This window comes from Paramormyrops kingsleyae, chromosome 15, assembly GCF_048594095.1.
Source record: "Paramormyrops kingsleyae isolate MSU_618 chromosome 15, PKINGS_0.4, whole genome shotgun sequence".
In the NCBI taxonomy this organism is placed as follows: Eukaryota; Metazoa; Chordata; class Actinopteri; order Osteoglossiformes; family Mormyridae; genus Paramormyrops; species Paramormyrops kingsleyae.
Window position 1 is genome coordinate 19,773,964 of NC_132811.1, and position 14,962 is coordinate 19,788,925.

The window sequence follows — 14,962 nt, forward strand, 5'->3', positions numbered from 1 at the left end:
AACGGCAGCGGGCGCTATGAGGCAACTTGTGAATTCCCGTGTTCCCACCCAGTTCGATATCCAGTCTAAAACATCAGAGTAAACATCATTAGAACTAAAATTAAACGAAATTAAATGATTGATGATAGAAAATATATGATTCCATACCTAGATCACGTAGTCTATTATTAATAAGAACGGCATAGACTGATTAAATATATTTTAAAACAAACTAAACTATAACAAACAATTAACCGAAGAACGTGAATTAGGCTATAAATAAGTAAATATATGCTAAATTAAATAAATTACATGACTGTAAAGTAATAATGAAAGGTAATAATGGAATTTCACCAACGGCTCTGCAGGCTGAACACAATTTGTGCAAATCGGATACTTAAGCCGCGCATTATAAAGTGACACCGCTGTGAGCCTCTGAAGCCTTATTGTAAACTTGAATTTAAGTTAACAATGACAACAATGGGCTCAAAATGCCTTCCTGTCCCCATGTAGAAGTAGCTGATGGACGGACCGCCCTAGAAACAGCGGATAAAGCTTTACATTCATATTAACAACAACCAGAAGTCCGTCACCGCGCCGCTTTTATACACGTCCGCCCTGACCGAATATTAGATATTTTGGAGATTTAAAAAAGCAGCAGTAAATGACACGCTTAATTCATAGTTTGCAAATTTGTGAGAGCAGTCGTGCTGGCTCGTATGACTTGAAATATTTTAAGTGGCAATGTTTTTCTGCTATTTGACGACAGCAAGGTTATATGAGTGCTTGCTTAAGTAAGAGGCATATTTTCAGTATTAACCTCGGAATCAATGGCATCCAATAACTGAAAGAAATCAGGGTCGTGACACTTAAATTAAAGAACATCGGGTCAGTGACAAAGGTCAGCCGTAATGAAGCCGTAACAACAGTTTCACAAAGCGTTAAGCCACCAACAGAGGCAGTTAAATAGCTACGGGGACTGTCGCTGACGACCGATTTCTGTCAATTATAGACCTTTATGTGTATACGTATATTTTTATACAAATAGTCGCATATATAAAACTATTTATTTTGGAAATATAGGCCAATATTATATAATATAATGTTATATTATATTATTACTGTGCTTTGCATATTAAATATACATATTAAAATTTAAAATGAAAATAAGTGAATTTTCTTAGGAACAAGATGTAAGTAGGCTTACCTTTAGCTCACACTGCAATCCAACAAAGATTAAGTTTTCGGGTCGGCATTTTCATTTCCAGAGCGCATCTGTCAGATATTAATTTCTGGAAATTTGAATTATGTGGGGAAATAACTTCATAATTGTAACAGAAACGTTGGACGGTCGCTGCGGGTTCGGCGTTTGGACCGAGCCTGTCTGTCTATGGCTTCTCGAAGGACAGGAGCCAGATGGTGCTACAGAGGCGCTCTGTTCAGAGCCGGCACCGTGGACGATGGCCTTCTGCCTTCTTGACGGCCATTGGCCAGAGCTCAGCGCACCCCCAGCATCCATGCAACCCCCCTGGGACGGTACTTTAGCACCTCATTATTACCAACCTGCTCTCCATTCGCCCCGCGGTTTTTTATATACACGCGCTCAGCCAGGGTCCGAAAACTCCCTCGACGTGGTGCATCTCATAAAAACTTCACTGAAAAACATTTCCATTGCAAAGTCAACTGCTTGTAGCCGATGGTTAATTTCTAAGTACACAACACACGCAGTTACAATGGCCCATTCGATTTTTATTTCGGAAAATGTATAGTTTCTATATAAAGCCTCTAATTTAATTTGATCTTAGTATCGAATATGATTTATATAAAAATACTTCGAATCCAATCAGGCATATCATAAGGAACAATAAGGATTTGAAATAACTTTGTCTAAAATCGAATACAATGGGTTATGTTAACTTTGAAACAGACAAATACCTTTTACAGGTTGTATTTATTTCACCTCAATACTTCACGATTGGAATCTTACACCCGTTAAACTTAATTTAATTGCCCATTGTGTGTTTGGGAATTAAGCACAACATAGTCACGTGCGTAATTCTACACCCGGAGAAAGATTTGTTCCAAGATTTTTCTTTTGGCAAGTTAAGAATTACAAAGATATTATAGGATATTTTAGTACTTTTTACCATTCACTGAAAATTTTTAAAAAAATTCGATTTATAATCTTATAGCCGATTTTATTGTCGCCCCAAACCATTTCTTGCAAAATATCAATAAACCCTTTTCCTAGAATATTTTTTCAAATATCGAAAATTGTCTTTTTTATATGGGAATACAGATGAAAAGAGAATCCTCAATTCTTCCGCAGCGTGTCTAAATTGAACAGAAAAGTTTATTTAGAAGTACGTAGTAACCAGCGTGATTTTTAAAATTATGTTGATCATACAGTAACTTCTTTTTCTTACTTTTTTGATTTTAAATAATAAAATAATCAAAACACTAAAGGTAATTTAAGACAGATCTTTGTAACCCAGAAAGAAATGCACATTTGTCGGTAATTAAGTGTAAGGATGAAAATGGGAATTCCCGTTACGATACACTCGATAGTTCATATTAGGGTAATGACGGTTCTACTTTTACTTCTACGAACTATATTCCCCTTTAATGACACGAAATACGGGTCGTGATGCGTCCACAGATATAGATAAGCCTACTTAAAATCTATTTGTTTATAGTCATATAGTTTATTTCAATTTTTGATTCTGGTGGATATTTCACACGGTGATTTACACTACATCCTAAATGTATACAGGCTACTCTTTTTAGAGAGTTAATTATTTACTTTTACGTAAAAAAAAATCACTTCTATTCTCATGGTATAGCTGATTGTTAAAAAACTGATTTGACCTTATATGAAGCGCGATATGTTTTAGCCTACATGCAGATAAGCGCAGTTTATAACTAATGACGTGTCTTTGTGAAGATCGATAACCAGGACGGTCCGGGTGTTGGATACTGGTGCAGCTAATACTCTGAGTTAAAGATACCTGAGCAACTAGTGTATGAACAGAGGTGACAAGACACGGAATCAATCTTTGCTATTGTAGAAAGGGTAACCTTTGTCTTGTGTTAGTTTCTCTTATGTTATTAAATCAGCAATAAAGTACACTCAAAACAATAATTTATCATCCAATTTGTTTCTTACCTCCTGGTTACCTTGTTAAACTTTCTTATGTAGGAAAAATTTGGTTTTAATATTTTTGGTGTGGCTTTCTGGACTTTTCTTTTGACAGCATACCTCTGGTTTTCAATAAAAAATAATGGTAAAATAAACATCAAGAGAATTATATAAACTAAATTGGTCTTATCTTGCCTTACATATCTGGACATGTCTTGCCTAGTGAAATTAAAAAAAAAAGTAGGCTATATTTTGTTTAATAGAGGTTCCTGACAAAGTCAAAAAGCCTTGATGCAGTAAACAAATTTATGTGGTGCTTTTATGCATTTTAAACTTACACACGGGTCAGTTGCCGACCCTAACACCGTAGGAAGGTTAACTGGACTAGGCCTATACCAATATTTAGTAATTAGGATGCTGAAATTGAGTTTCGGCTGATCGCAGTCATTGTTACTTACAGGTTACCGAAGTTAGGCATTTATCCAAAACGTTGTAAAACGCTGTAAACAAAAATATTAGCCATAATCAAACCAATCCGTATGGACTACTAAAACTGTAACCTAGAGAAAAACGATTTTTGTTAAAAGTACACATTATTTGCATATTAAAAAAGAGGCAAGGTGATGGTTCGGTAACGACTAAACCCAGGCTCCGCTGAAAACTAATAAAGGAATAAAATTATAAACGGATAGGCATATTAAAACACGCATACAGACACAGACACAAGGGTGAAGACTGCGATCGGTAGCACACGGAGCCCATTTAGCGAATTCACTGCAACTACCGGATGTTTTTCGGCCTAATTCGTTAGGACCACCCCCGTGGTTTTTATACAGTCCTGAAATACATGAACCTGAAATAAATCAACCAGAAATGCAGTTCACAGGTTTTAGCAGCAGGGAAGACTGAGCCTCAGGTAACCGCCGGGGGGCGCCACGACATGCGAGCGGACTTGGACCGGGGAGTATGTGTGAGGAACTTACTGGAAACAATGTGGGCTTAATTTAAAAAATCAGAAAGAAAAAAAAAACCTGACAACAAAACGAATTAATATCATCCGAAAAATGCTGCGGCGCGCCCTCCCTGAGCCCCGATCCGGAGGAAGCAGAAGGACCAGAGGGTCGCTGCAGTAACAGAAATCTTTATTTACAACGGTATTATTTAACATCAAATAGCATCAGCAAAGCAATATTAGTCGACAACTTGCATAAATGTGTTTAAAGTTCTCTCAGTATATCTAACTTTGCATAAAATGCTCACGCTAACATTACAAACACCAGTGCAGGTGAACAACGTTATGTTTAATGTGAACAACACAACTGGGAAAATTACACGTCTTAACCCGCGACACTGCCAGCTTCTGCCGGAGAGTCCATGTAAATGTACATATTGCTTAAATTTACCGTTGCATCATCTTATATCCGTAACCCATAACACGGTCCATGAGAAACAAACTGTACAAATAATATGAGCCCACGAGTGATCAGGGAGAAGATGGGAGATGATGAGCAGAGAGGATCAGCCGGGGAGCCGGAAGGGGGCGCCCGGCGGGAAAGGCTGCGAGAGACGCACTCATCCGCGGTCGTACACAAACACTATACAAATATAATACAACTGACAACCTCATAGGAATATACAGGACAGAGAATCAGATCTAAGGCATTGTGCTAAAGTTTTAGCATTTCAAGAGTCTTGCATTTAGCTAAGAAATTGGCGGACTATACAAAAGAAATTAAGTTTTCAAAAATTTCTAAAACTAAAACAAAAAAGTAGCGACAAAATTTTGCAAATTCATTTTTTTTTCAGTTTATAGGCAAATAGTTTCATCGTGCTCATCACTATTGCCCGTGTAGAAATACTACAAAAGGGTTAGTCAAACCTCACCCTACACTTCATGGCTTGTGTTTCTTTTAAAATTGATGACAATCTTTGGATTTTTGCGAAGGGAGTGGTGCACTTGTTTTTTGTCAGTAAAACTGGATATCTTAAAAGGGTTCTATTATTTATCCCAGCATTTATCTAGAACACGGAATCGAATAAAAACGTGGTGATATCAGCAGAACATAGTACAAACAAGCCAGCCCTGATAAACGGAGAGATCAGAGCTGACACCAGCTTCTACAGCGATTTAAAGGGAGCAGGAACCCAAATCCCTCGTGAGAGAGAGCAGAGTCAGGCAGAGGGAGAACAGCTCCCACCTCAGGCTGAGGAGCGGCCCCGGAAGGTTCCTTCTCGAGAGCCGCATGCCCCAACACCACGTATGTAATGGCGACTCGAGTCACTATGGAGACGAGTCTGTTGTTTACATCCGGTCGGCGATGGAGCCTCCCCAGGTGCTTTGCAGACCCCTCTCTGTCTCTTACCTTGAGGACCAGACATCGTCTCGTTCTCGGGCTCCTTGAGCAGTACCTGTCATCAAACCGTCCCCAAAGTTACAGGGCTTGCTCCCAGCACCCATTTGGACCGTCAATCATTCAAAGGCAAGGAAATTTGGCTTGTTTCTCTGTGTGATATGGCTGGGTCACTGGAACACCTCAGAAAAGGGCGTGGCCAGAACGCCCCGTGCCGGCGGACACTGCGAGGCCGTGCACGAGGAAATACCTGCCGAAATGGTGCCGCAAGCAGGGGGCCCCCGGCTGACCCCGACGCTGGGCCAGCCGGTCCCACTGCAGCCTGCATACCATGGTAATGTCTGCGGTCGCTGTGACCATGGGGGGGGGGGGGGGGGTCAGGCACAGCACTGGCACCTGGCTGAGTCCACCTAGGGTGTACACTGGCTCCGCAGGGAGTCCGAGCTGCACAGGAACTCAGCGGGAGAGTCAATACCAGCAGGGGGGTGCAGCGGGCATGGGAGGGGGGGGGGGGGGGGGGGCGATCAGGGGCGGATCGACTATTAAGCCCCACAAGCCCTGAAGCTGGTTGCAGACCCCGAGGGCGACCACTGGGAGATACGTCGCACTGTCCTGCCCCTCCTCAGACCCGTACGAGAAAAATCAAAGCGATAATACTGATTCAAACCAGGGAAGTGAAACGTGCCTTCAGAAGGAAAAACTGTACAAAATAAAATAGGGCTGGGCTCTCGCTGGATAGTTATTGCTTGGTTACAGACACACAGGCACGCTCACGCCAGCTAGCTGCCGTCAGCAAGCACAGCACGCAGCTCAGGGCTGGCTCACTGACACGGGCCCTGTCCTATCTACCTACGCCGGGCAGCGAGAAGCAGGCCACATCTGTACACTGTACACCCTGCAGGGCTTCTCTGCGACAAACAGCTGCAGACCCCGAACCCCGAACCCTTTACTCTCGGACCAGAAGCGGTTAAGACCAGGCCTGGGAGAGAGAAAGAACTTAAATTAAAAACAGACATTTTAATCATTATGTACACCTTACTCACACCCCCCCTTTATCGCAACCACAAGAGTCTATTATTTCAAAAATCATAGACCAAAACAGAGAGAAATCCATATTTTTGACATTACAGAAATAGTTCTCTGAGGTTTAATTACACAGCACCCCCTGAGACACCTGATCGCGAGTTCACTTTGCTTACCAACAGTTCATAAAGTCATGGGAAAAAAATTATACACAACAAAACTTAATTTAACACACTATAAACCTCTCTTTAGACCAGAGTAGTCTTATAATACAAACCATTTGAACAATTGTACAGCATTTTGAAAGCTTGACATGCTACCACCACTGCCTATAATGATTCAGTTAAAAACCTTTAAATCCTGATCGCACACGAGGAAAAAAACAACAGTAGAAATAAGAAAAATGCAAAAATGGTCAAACTGAGAACACTGTGGACGTGTAGGACAGCAGGGGGACCCCCAGGTTGCTTTGGGGGTGGGGGTAGGGTGGTGGGGGGGGGGGGGGGGCCTGGACCACGCATGGTCCTTTGGCTGAGATGAGATCGAGAAGGTGATGGTCGTCCCCAGAGAAGAATACATTCATTGGATGAGGAGCTGGAGGCTGGTGGAGCGCCCCCGTTCCCCCCCCCCCCATCCAGGTCACGCCTGATGAGGGGGGGGGTGGGGCGCTGCTGAGCAGATGAGTGACAGCCTGTCTCCTCGGGTGGGCGGGCCGTGTCCGCGGGTTGCTGTCCCACCGCCGTCCAGGGTCAACAGTACTTCTGTGGGGACACAGAGAGACAGAGAGGGTGATGCAGGGTCAGTGAGAGTCAGAGAGAGGGGAAGCGGCCGCGCCGAAGAACGTCAGCGTCCCAAACGAGCAGAACGGACTTAAAACGGGGGCCGCGCCATAAATTCACTAATGGCCAGGAGCTCAATTATTTACCCGCCGGGTTACAGCAGCCTGACACTCACATAAATCAAAGAAGGGGTGAGTGAAGGTCTTTGGGGAGGGGGGGGGCAGCTTTACCTGGAAGGTGGGGCAGAGCGCTCGCTGAAATATTCATGTGCTTTTTATGAGGTTTAAAAGCTTTCACTCCGCCTTGGTGGGTGAGACGGGGCAGAGATCGCGCAGGGGGTGCTGGCTGTGTTTCCACCTGTTCTGGGGGGTGGGGCAGGTTCTGGACACCGAGGATAGTCTAAATGTGCTCCTTCAGTTACTCCCACAGCAGAGCATTTGCCAGTGATGGGATCAGAACAAAGTGACACCCTGCAGGGTCCCACGCCCCTCAAACGGCGTGTACACGGCTTGAGAGTGCAGTGTAAAAATCACATCACACCCCCCAGCCACGCAAGGAGATCAAGATGAATTATTCACTGGTGCCTGGTCCCAAGACAGGCCCGATTAAGCGGGCCCACACCTATATGGGCTTGAGGATGAGGTCAGCCACTAATCACACAAACACCCATAAATCTGGGGTGGGTGAGCCCCCCCATCAGCAGCCTGTTGCTGTTGAATCCCTTCATCTCCTGATCTCTGTAGTGGATGAAATTAAAGTGTCTTTTTAAGTCTTTGAAGGGGTTGTGGGTTCACGGCCCAAGGAAGGGACCCGCTCTATCACTGAAGAAAGTACATTTCCAATGTAGAAAGTCAAAGAGGTCACAGCCCAAGGGTGGGTGAGACCTACCTGCTCGGGGCCCATTGAGGGCAGGCCGGGGGTGGGCACAGAGCCCATGGGGCCCATGCCCACCTGGCCAGGCATCTGGCCCATGCTGTTCAGGCTGCCGGGCACGTTGACATTCATGCCCCCGCCGCCATTGTAGACGCCTCCATCGGACTGCTGGCCGAACTGGGGGGGTGACTGCTGGGGGAACATGCTGCCCCGCAGAGAAAGAGGATGCGGACATTAAAGGCAGGTTCGGTATCCCCCCCCCCCCCCACCTCACGGGTGGTGTAGCCTGACTTACCCTGTGCCGCTGACGTTGCCCTGCGCCCAGCCGTTCACGTCCGGGGAGCCCTGGTAGGCGGCGCCGGCCTGCGCCTGCTGCATCAGGGGACTCTGGGCATGGCTCATCCTGGGGGACATCAGTGGGCTCTGGGGAGTTGTGGCCCCCCCGAACCCGGCATCCGGTTGCTGATTCATACCTGTGAGAGGGGCAAGGAGGGGGAGCCTTCAACAGGCGGCATGAACTGAGCACGCACACACCTGACACCCCTCAGACACACACACACACACACACACACACACACAGTTAATGTATTCCTATCATTGTGGGGACACCCGTTTATTTCTATGGGCATAACTATAATCCTAACTATGACAACCTTAACCCCCACCCAGCCCTAACTTTAACCATAAGTAACCAAACAAAATGACATCTTATACTTGCTTTGACAGATTTTTAAAAAAGTAACAGGTGCCCACAATGGTAAATACAGATCTACCATTCACAGACATACACACAACTGTGTGTACAGTGATGTGACAGTGTGGGGACAGCGCCCTCTGCTGTTCAATGCCTCTCCATGCTATGGCAAGGAGTCCAGTCTGACGGGTTGGCACAACTCAGAAGCAATTTAGCATCAGCTAGCTGAAGGCAGCAGACAGGCTTGTTTCTGGGGTGACACCCTGTTGGAAAAGCTCCGGAAATGTGCATGTCATTGTTAAATATGAGCATGCGGGACTAACTGTGATGGAAGGTGAGCTCGGGGTCAGCAGCGCTTCACAAGGAGCTGCAAATTCAGCTTCACACCCGTGTGTAAATCAACATTTTCCCCATCATACATAATTAATAACAGAAAATAACAAACATTAATAACAGACAACATGACCATAACGCAGACTTCAGCTACTGCACTTAAACAATACTCAATCATACGTTCATCTGCTTTTCCCTCTCAGCTGAAACTTTCTCTATACACATCTTGCTGCCCCCTGGTGGACAAATCCTGCTGTTGCAGTGCCTTGGAATCAAGTTCCTATGAGTCACTGATAACCATGGAGATGCACATTGACTTTAATCTGTTATTACAATGATGTCAGTGTGATGCATTGTATGTCATGTTATAAGTACAGGGGCCTTTATCACAAAGCAAGACTTCTTGGTGAGCTAGATAACCTGTCAGATTTAAGGTACCCCAATTGATTATATCTTCATTCACTTACATTTAGGCCAGACAAACTTAAACTGAACAAGTTATTTGACAATGCAAGAAATCCTGCTTTGTGATATAGGCCCCAGGGGAACTGCAAACCCTGGAGAGCCTGCAGCAATGTGTTACTGGCTGGTTAGAACCTGGGACACATTACCATTGGGTGGTTAGAACCGGAGCAATGTGCCATTGGCTGGTTAGAGCCCGGGACACATTATCATTGGGTGGTTAGAACCGGAGCAATGTGCCATTGGCTGGTTAGAGTCCGGGACACACTATCATTGGGTGGTTAGAACCGGAGCAATGTGCCATTGGCTGGTTAGAGCCCGGGACACATTATCATTGGGTGGTTAGAACCGGAGCAATGTGCCATTGGCTGGTTAGAGCCCGGGACAATGCATAATGTTTTATAAAAAAAAAAAAAAAAAAAACACACTTTCCCAACAGAGTATTAGATCGATGGTATTCATAGCCTTGGTTTTATTGAGCTAGTATCGGGAAAAATTCATTGTAGAGTCTTAAAGCACTTATGTAAGTTGCTCTGGCTAAGGGCGTCTGCCAAACGCTGTAAATGTAAATGTAAATAATTGTCTACTATGAACCCGGGATAACGTGTCATTGGTGGCTGAGCCCGGGACAGCAAGCGATTGGGTAGTTAGAGCGAGGGACAACGTGTCATTGGCCGGTCAGAGCCGAGGATGGCATGTCATTGGCCGGTCAGAGCCCGGGACGGCGTGTCATTGGCCGGTCAGAGCCCGGGACGGCGTGTCATTGGCCGGTCAGAGCCCGGGACGGCGTGTCATTGGCCGGTCAGAGCCCGGGACGGCGTGTCATTGGCCGGTCAGAGCCCGGGACGGCGTGTCATTGGTCGGTCAGAGCCCGGGACGGCGTGTCATTGGCCGGTCAGAGCCCGGGATGGCGTGTCATTGCTGTGGGTTGCACTAGCTAAGTGTGAGTGATTGTAAAGTTTGGTGTAAAAAGGGTACCTTAAGTCATACGTTGAAACTAGGTTGTTTTAAACTAGCACAACGTTCTTTGTGAGTTTACAATGTAGTTAGGAGCTACTAAAAAATACTGTTGAACAGAATGACATTTTCATCGTGGACAACCAACCAATATCACTGTCTGGTCTTTCCGGAACATGTCTGTTGAGTTTTGGTTATATTTAGCTACCGATGTATTTTTTCTGTATTTGTGAAAAGTATTTTGGCCACAGCTGTACTGGAACCACCACAAGGCGTGTGTTTCTAAGGTACGGTTTGTTAGGTACGGTTTGTTAGGTATGGTTTAGGGGTGCAACGGATCACAAAACTCACAATCACGGTATATGAGTCACGGATAGGATCATATTTCATATCAGCAAAAAATGCGACAAATTTAACTTTGCTTTCCATTTATTAGTTAAAGAACTGAAGGAAACTCAAAGCAAGGAGCTTTTAACGTCCCGTTCTCGTGAACACACGATTGCTTTGTCTGTATCCTTTACTGAAAATCTGCCTCGGATGGAAGACCGTAGAGGGCATCCATCATTACCTTTTTCTCTCTTATGTTGAGATCATAACTTATTCTCCCGATCTCAACATAGCCAAAGTTGTTGTCACAAACAAAAGTTGCTTTTATTTCACAAAATAAAAAGTTCCCGGGAAAACAAAAGTGTCACAGTATTTGTCATGAGAAGGGAAGAGGACTGCAGTGAAAATGCCATGGTCAATGCTACTGGATCTGTGCAGATATTTTTTTTTTGTTTTATTATTGCATTCCCATTGAAAATATCACCTCCCCCCCCTCATGTTCTACACATAAGGGGGGAATTCTCTGTCATTTTCAGGAATTATTTCATTTTTAACTTTACTAAGTGACAGCTGCAGTAAAACTATTTCACACTATCATGGTTAAACTTTGCAGTTAATCCGTGGTTCAATTGTAGGGGGAACAGGGATCCGTATGGCAGGGATGCCAGCTTTGGTCAGCTGGGCTGGTGTGAGATTTTCAGTTCAAAATAAGTCTGCACACACATGCACATGCATTTACATGTATGTAAGAGTTTTATTACCTTGTAAATAGTCTGCTGGGTTTGCAAATGACCCCAACGCTTTAGATGTAGCCGATTTTAGGTTTATAATGGAACAATATAGATTTGCTGTAAGATTTCTTGCGTGAGCGTCTGAAAGCGTGAGGGTCACGCCAGATGCACGAAAACTGGTGACCCTGCTAGTCTGTTACACCACTGGTATGTTTATCAAGTTTGAGGTCATTTTGTAGTGGCAAAGTGACATAGGCATTTATTGGAGGTGCTTGACAGTCGCTCTGTTACATGAGATGGTCTAGCTCAAGGAATACAAAGAGGGTTCAGATGAAACAAAAAACAAATTGTTCTAGCTTGCCAGCTAGCATTAGCTGAACGACATCAAGCCTGCAACCTTGTTTTATCTTAAATCAGTGGTAATTCTCTCTGATAAAGTTATATTATAGCATGTTAAAAAGAAAAAAGGTTTGTTAGGTTAGCTAACAATTTAGAATTTTTTTATTTATTTTTTACACAAAGGATTTTACATCTAATGATAAGGAGGTGTAAAATCTATAACTTAGTGTTATGCTGAAACAATTTGTGTGATGCAACAGATTATTTTTTTGCAGCTTGCAAACTGGAATGTAGGGGCAGTTTACGTCCAACGTAGGGTACAATTAAACTCATGCTTAGTTGGTGCAACCTACTGCTGGACAAACCACCATGGTGGTTAGAGCTTGGAAGGGTGTGCCATTGGGTGGTTAAAACCTGGGACAACGTGTCATTGGCCGGTCAGAGCCTGGTATGGTGTGTTATTGGCCAGTTAGACCACGGGTTGGCATGTCATTGGCTGATCAGAGCCTGGTATGGCGTGTCATTGGCAGGTTAGAGATCGAGACTACGTGTCATTGCTGTTAAAAGTGCGAAACAATGTGCTATTAGGCAGTTTATCTCTGGGACAGCATGATTGTAATTAGAGCCTGGGACAATATGTCATTGGGCGGTTAGAGCTGGAAGAAACGTGTCACTGGCCAATCAGAGGCATGCTAAGGCTGGAAGGGAGGCGGGATCACCGGTACCGTAGCTTGGCGGGAAGGGGAACTGCTGGGGGTTGGCCTGGGGGATGCGTGGGTTGCTGATGGTGCCCTGCATGGCGGGGGAGGTGGCAGCCCCGGTGGGGGCCATGCCGAGGCCCGGGGCCCGCAGGAGCATATGGCGCTGCTGCTGCTGCTGCCGCTGGCGGAGCAGGTTGCTCAGGTTCTCCCGCTGGCGCTGGGCCTGCATCTGGGCGTTGATGGGCCCCTGGGATGTGATGGCGCAGGACACACGCAGAGACACACAGACACACGGCGGTCAGCCAGGCCGGGCCGCGCCCCCGCGTCGCCACGGAAACCCCTCCAGTCTGACTTCACTACAAAGTTTGTCTCCTTGAGATTCATGAATGATTTAAAAGCTGTTTGTCCTACATTCAGCAGCGGTGCTATAATTAAAGCCGCCCCAGTTTGGAGGGCAGTGAACATCGGATGCATACAGATATGCAGAAACGACGCCAGACGCAGTCACCAGCAGCAGCCGACAGACAGGTGAGCAAGGCCTTCAGAGATCAGCTATTTCAGTGAGTCGTTTGTTCAGAATCTTTAAGGATTCCTAAATGGACCTGAAAGTATTTGTGAGACAGTAGCAGGGCCGTGGAATCTAACAACTCACAGATGAAAGCCAGAGACCCCAAAATCCGGGAGATCCAGCAATAACGCATCACTGGCCAGTTAGAGCTTGGGACGTGTCATTGGCCAGTTAGAGCTCGGGACGTGTCATTGGCCAGTTAGAGCTCGGGACGTGTCATTGGCCAGTTAGAGCTCGGGACGTGTCATTTGCTGGTTCGAATCTGAGAAATGTCATTGGCCGATCAGAGCCCCAATCACTGCTCCAGAGTGCATGGGAGGCATATATCGTATCCTGAGACGCGTTTTCTGTGACAAGTCTGGGTCACCCTCTAATCACTGACCTGGTGGGGACTCTCCAAGGGTACAACCTATATGTCCAGGTCCAACATGACTTAACTCAAACCTGGAACTCGGAGTCAACTGTCCATGCCAGAAGCTGGTGGCACTGCGGCAAACAAGAGAACATGCCAGGGAACCAGGCATGGCCCTGAGCAGAGCACGAATCACATGCCTGCCACCGATCCTGCGGGGCCAGCTGGGGGCGCCGTATTAGCTAGAAGCTGGTCTCCTTTAACACGGTGCTGACAGGTTTCACTGGGAACAACAGAGGCCCCCAGTTGTAGCTAAGCAGCTGTTGGGTGTCTCAAATTAAAAAAGACACTAGATAAAGGATACAGACACAAATCTAGACTAGCTCATATTTCACTGTTGTTGTACGCCGACACACCACACGACAACGAGGCCGGTATTGTGGAGGGCAACAGGGCCACATACCTGCTGGGGCATGCTGGCTCGAAGAGGAAGGGGCAGGTTGGACATGCCTTGCATGGGATTCATCATGGGCTGCCGGTTCTGGGGAGAGCAGTTTTCAAACGCAAACATTGATAAATGATATTAATGAGGAAGTAGAAAAAACCTTCACACTGGCATATGGCAAACCCACATCCACACAATGTGTCCAAGAGAGAAAAACACAGCACATGTTTGCAGATAAAAGTGCTCACTGCCTCTTCTGTCCAGCAGGGGGCAGCTTGCTGGAGCAAAACAAACTCGATGGGTCACAAAACAAGATGACAGAGACCCAAAGCAGATGTTTCCAGAGTGAGACAGCCATCTTTAGATGTTACCTTACCCAGCGATGTCACCTCAATAAACAGTACGAACCCACAGCTGTACCGCTGATATCAGACAGACTGTCCTTCAGAGAAAGGTGTAGATCATCTTCTTTCGGGTAAGATTTCTGTTTATCGCTAAATATACTCAGTGACCAAAAAAAGTTAAGCACCCAGAAGTAATGGTCCGATTTGGATGTAATTTGGCATATGTGCAGACCAGCGATGGGCATGTAAATTATTCGATTTGCAAGGAACTGGCACGTCTAGTCACCAGACACAGAGGATGCCTCATAGACGCAATAGACAGCATTACCAGCACTTGACGGAGTTTGATAGGGGTCTCATTGTGGGTTTGCATGAGGCCAGGTGGTCGTATCGTGCAATTGCCCAGCATGTGGGGAATGCAGATGTCACAGTTGCCCGATGTTGGAACCAATGGGCAAGTGAGGGCACCCACACACGTCGAGAAGGTTCCAGTCCCCCAAGACAGACCACACCAAAGGAGGATCGTCGTATCACAAGCATTACAGAACCCTGCCTGCCATCCAGA

The 14,962-nt window shown here is 45.6% G+C and overlaps 1 protein-coding gene across 3 annotated transcripts in view; it reads right to left on the bottom strand.

Moving 5' to 3' along the window:
• Nucleotides 1-6,977: 6,977 nt before the first annotated feature.
• Nucleotides 6,978-14,962, bottom strand: part of ncoa2 (nuclear receptor coactivator 2) — a 39,707-nt gene continuing 31,722 nt past the window's right edge. For all 3 annotated transcript variants that reach the window (XM_023794657.2, XM_023794655.2, XM_023794656.2), the window contains exons 17-21: nt 14,072-14,149; nt 12,713-12,935; nt 8,440-8,617; nt 8,160-8,349; nt 6,978-7,253 (exon numbers count right to left, since the gene is read on the bottom strand). In XM_023794657.2, the coding sequence (XP_023650425.2) occupies nt 7,242-7,253; nt 8,160-8,349; nt 8,440-8,617; nt 12,713-12,935; nt 14,072-14,149 (681 nt within the window). In that variant the 3' untranslated portion in view covers nt 6,978-7,241. The remainder of the gene's footprint in view (nt 7,254-8,159; nt 8,350-8,439; nt 8,618-12,712; nt 12,936-14,071; nt 14,150-14,962) is intronic.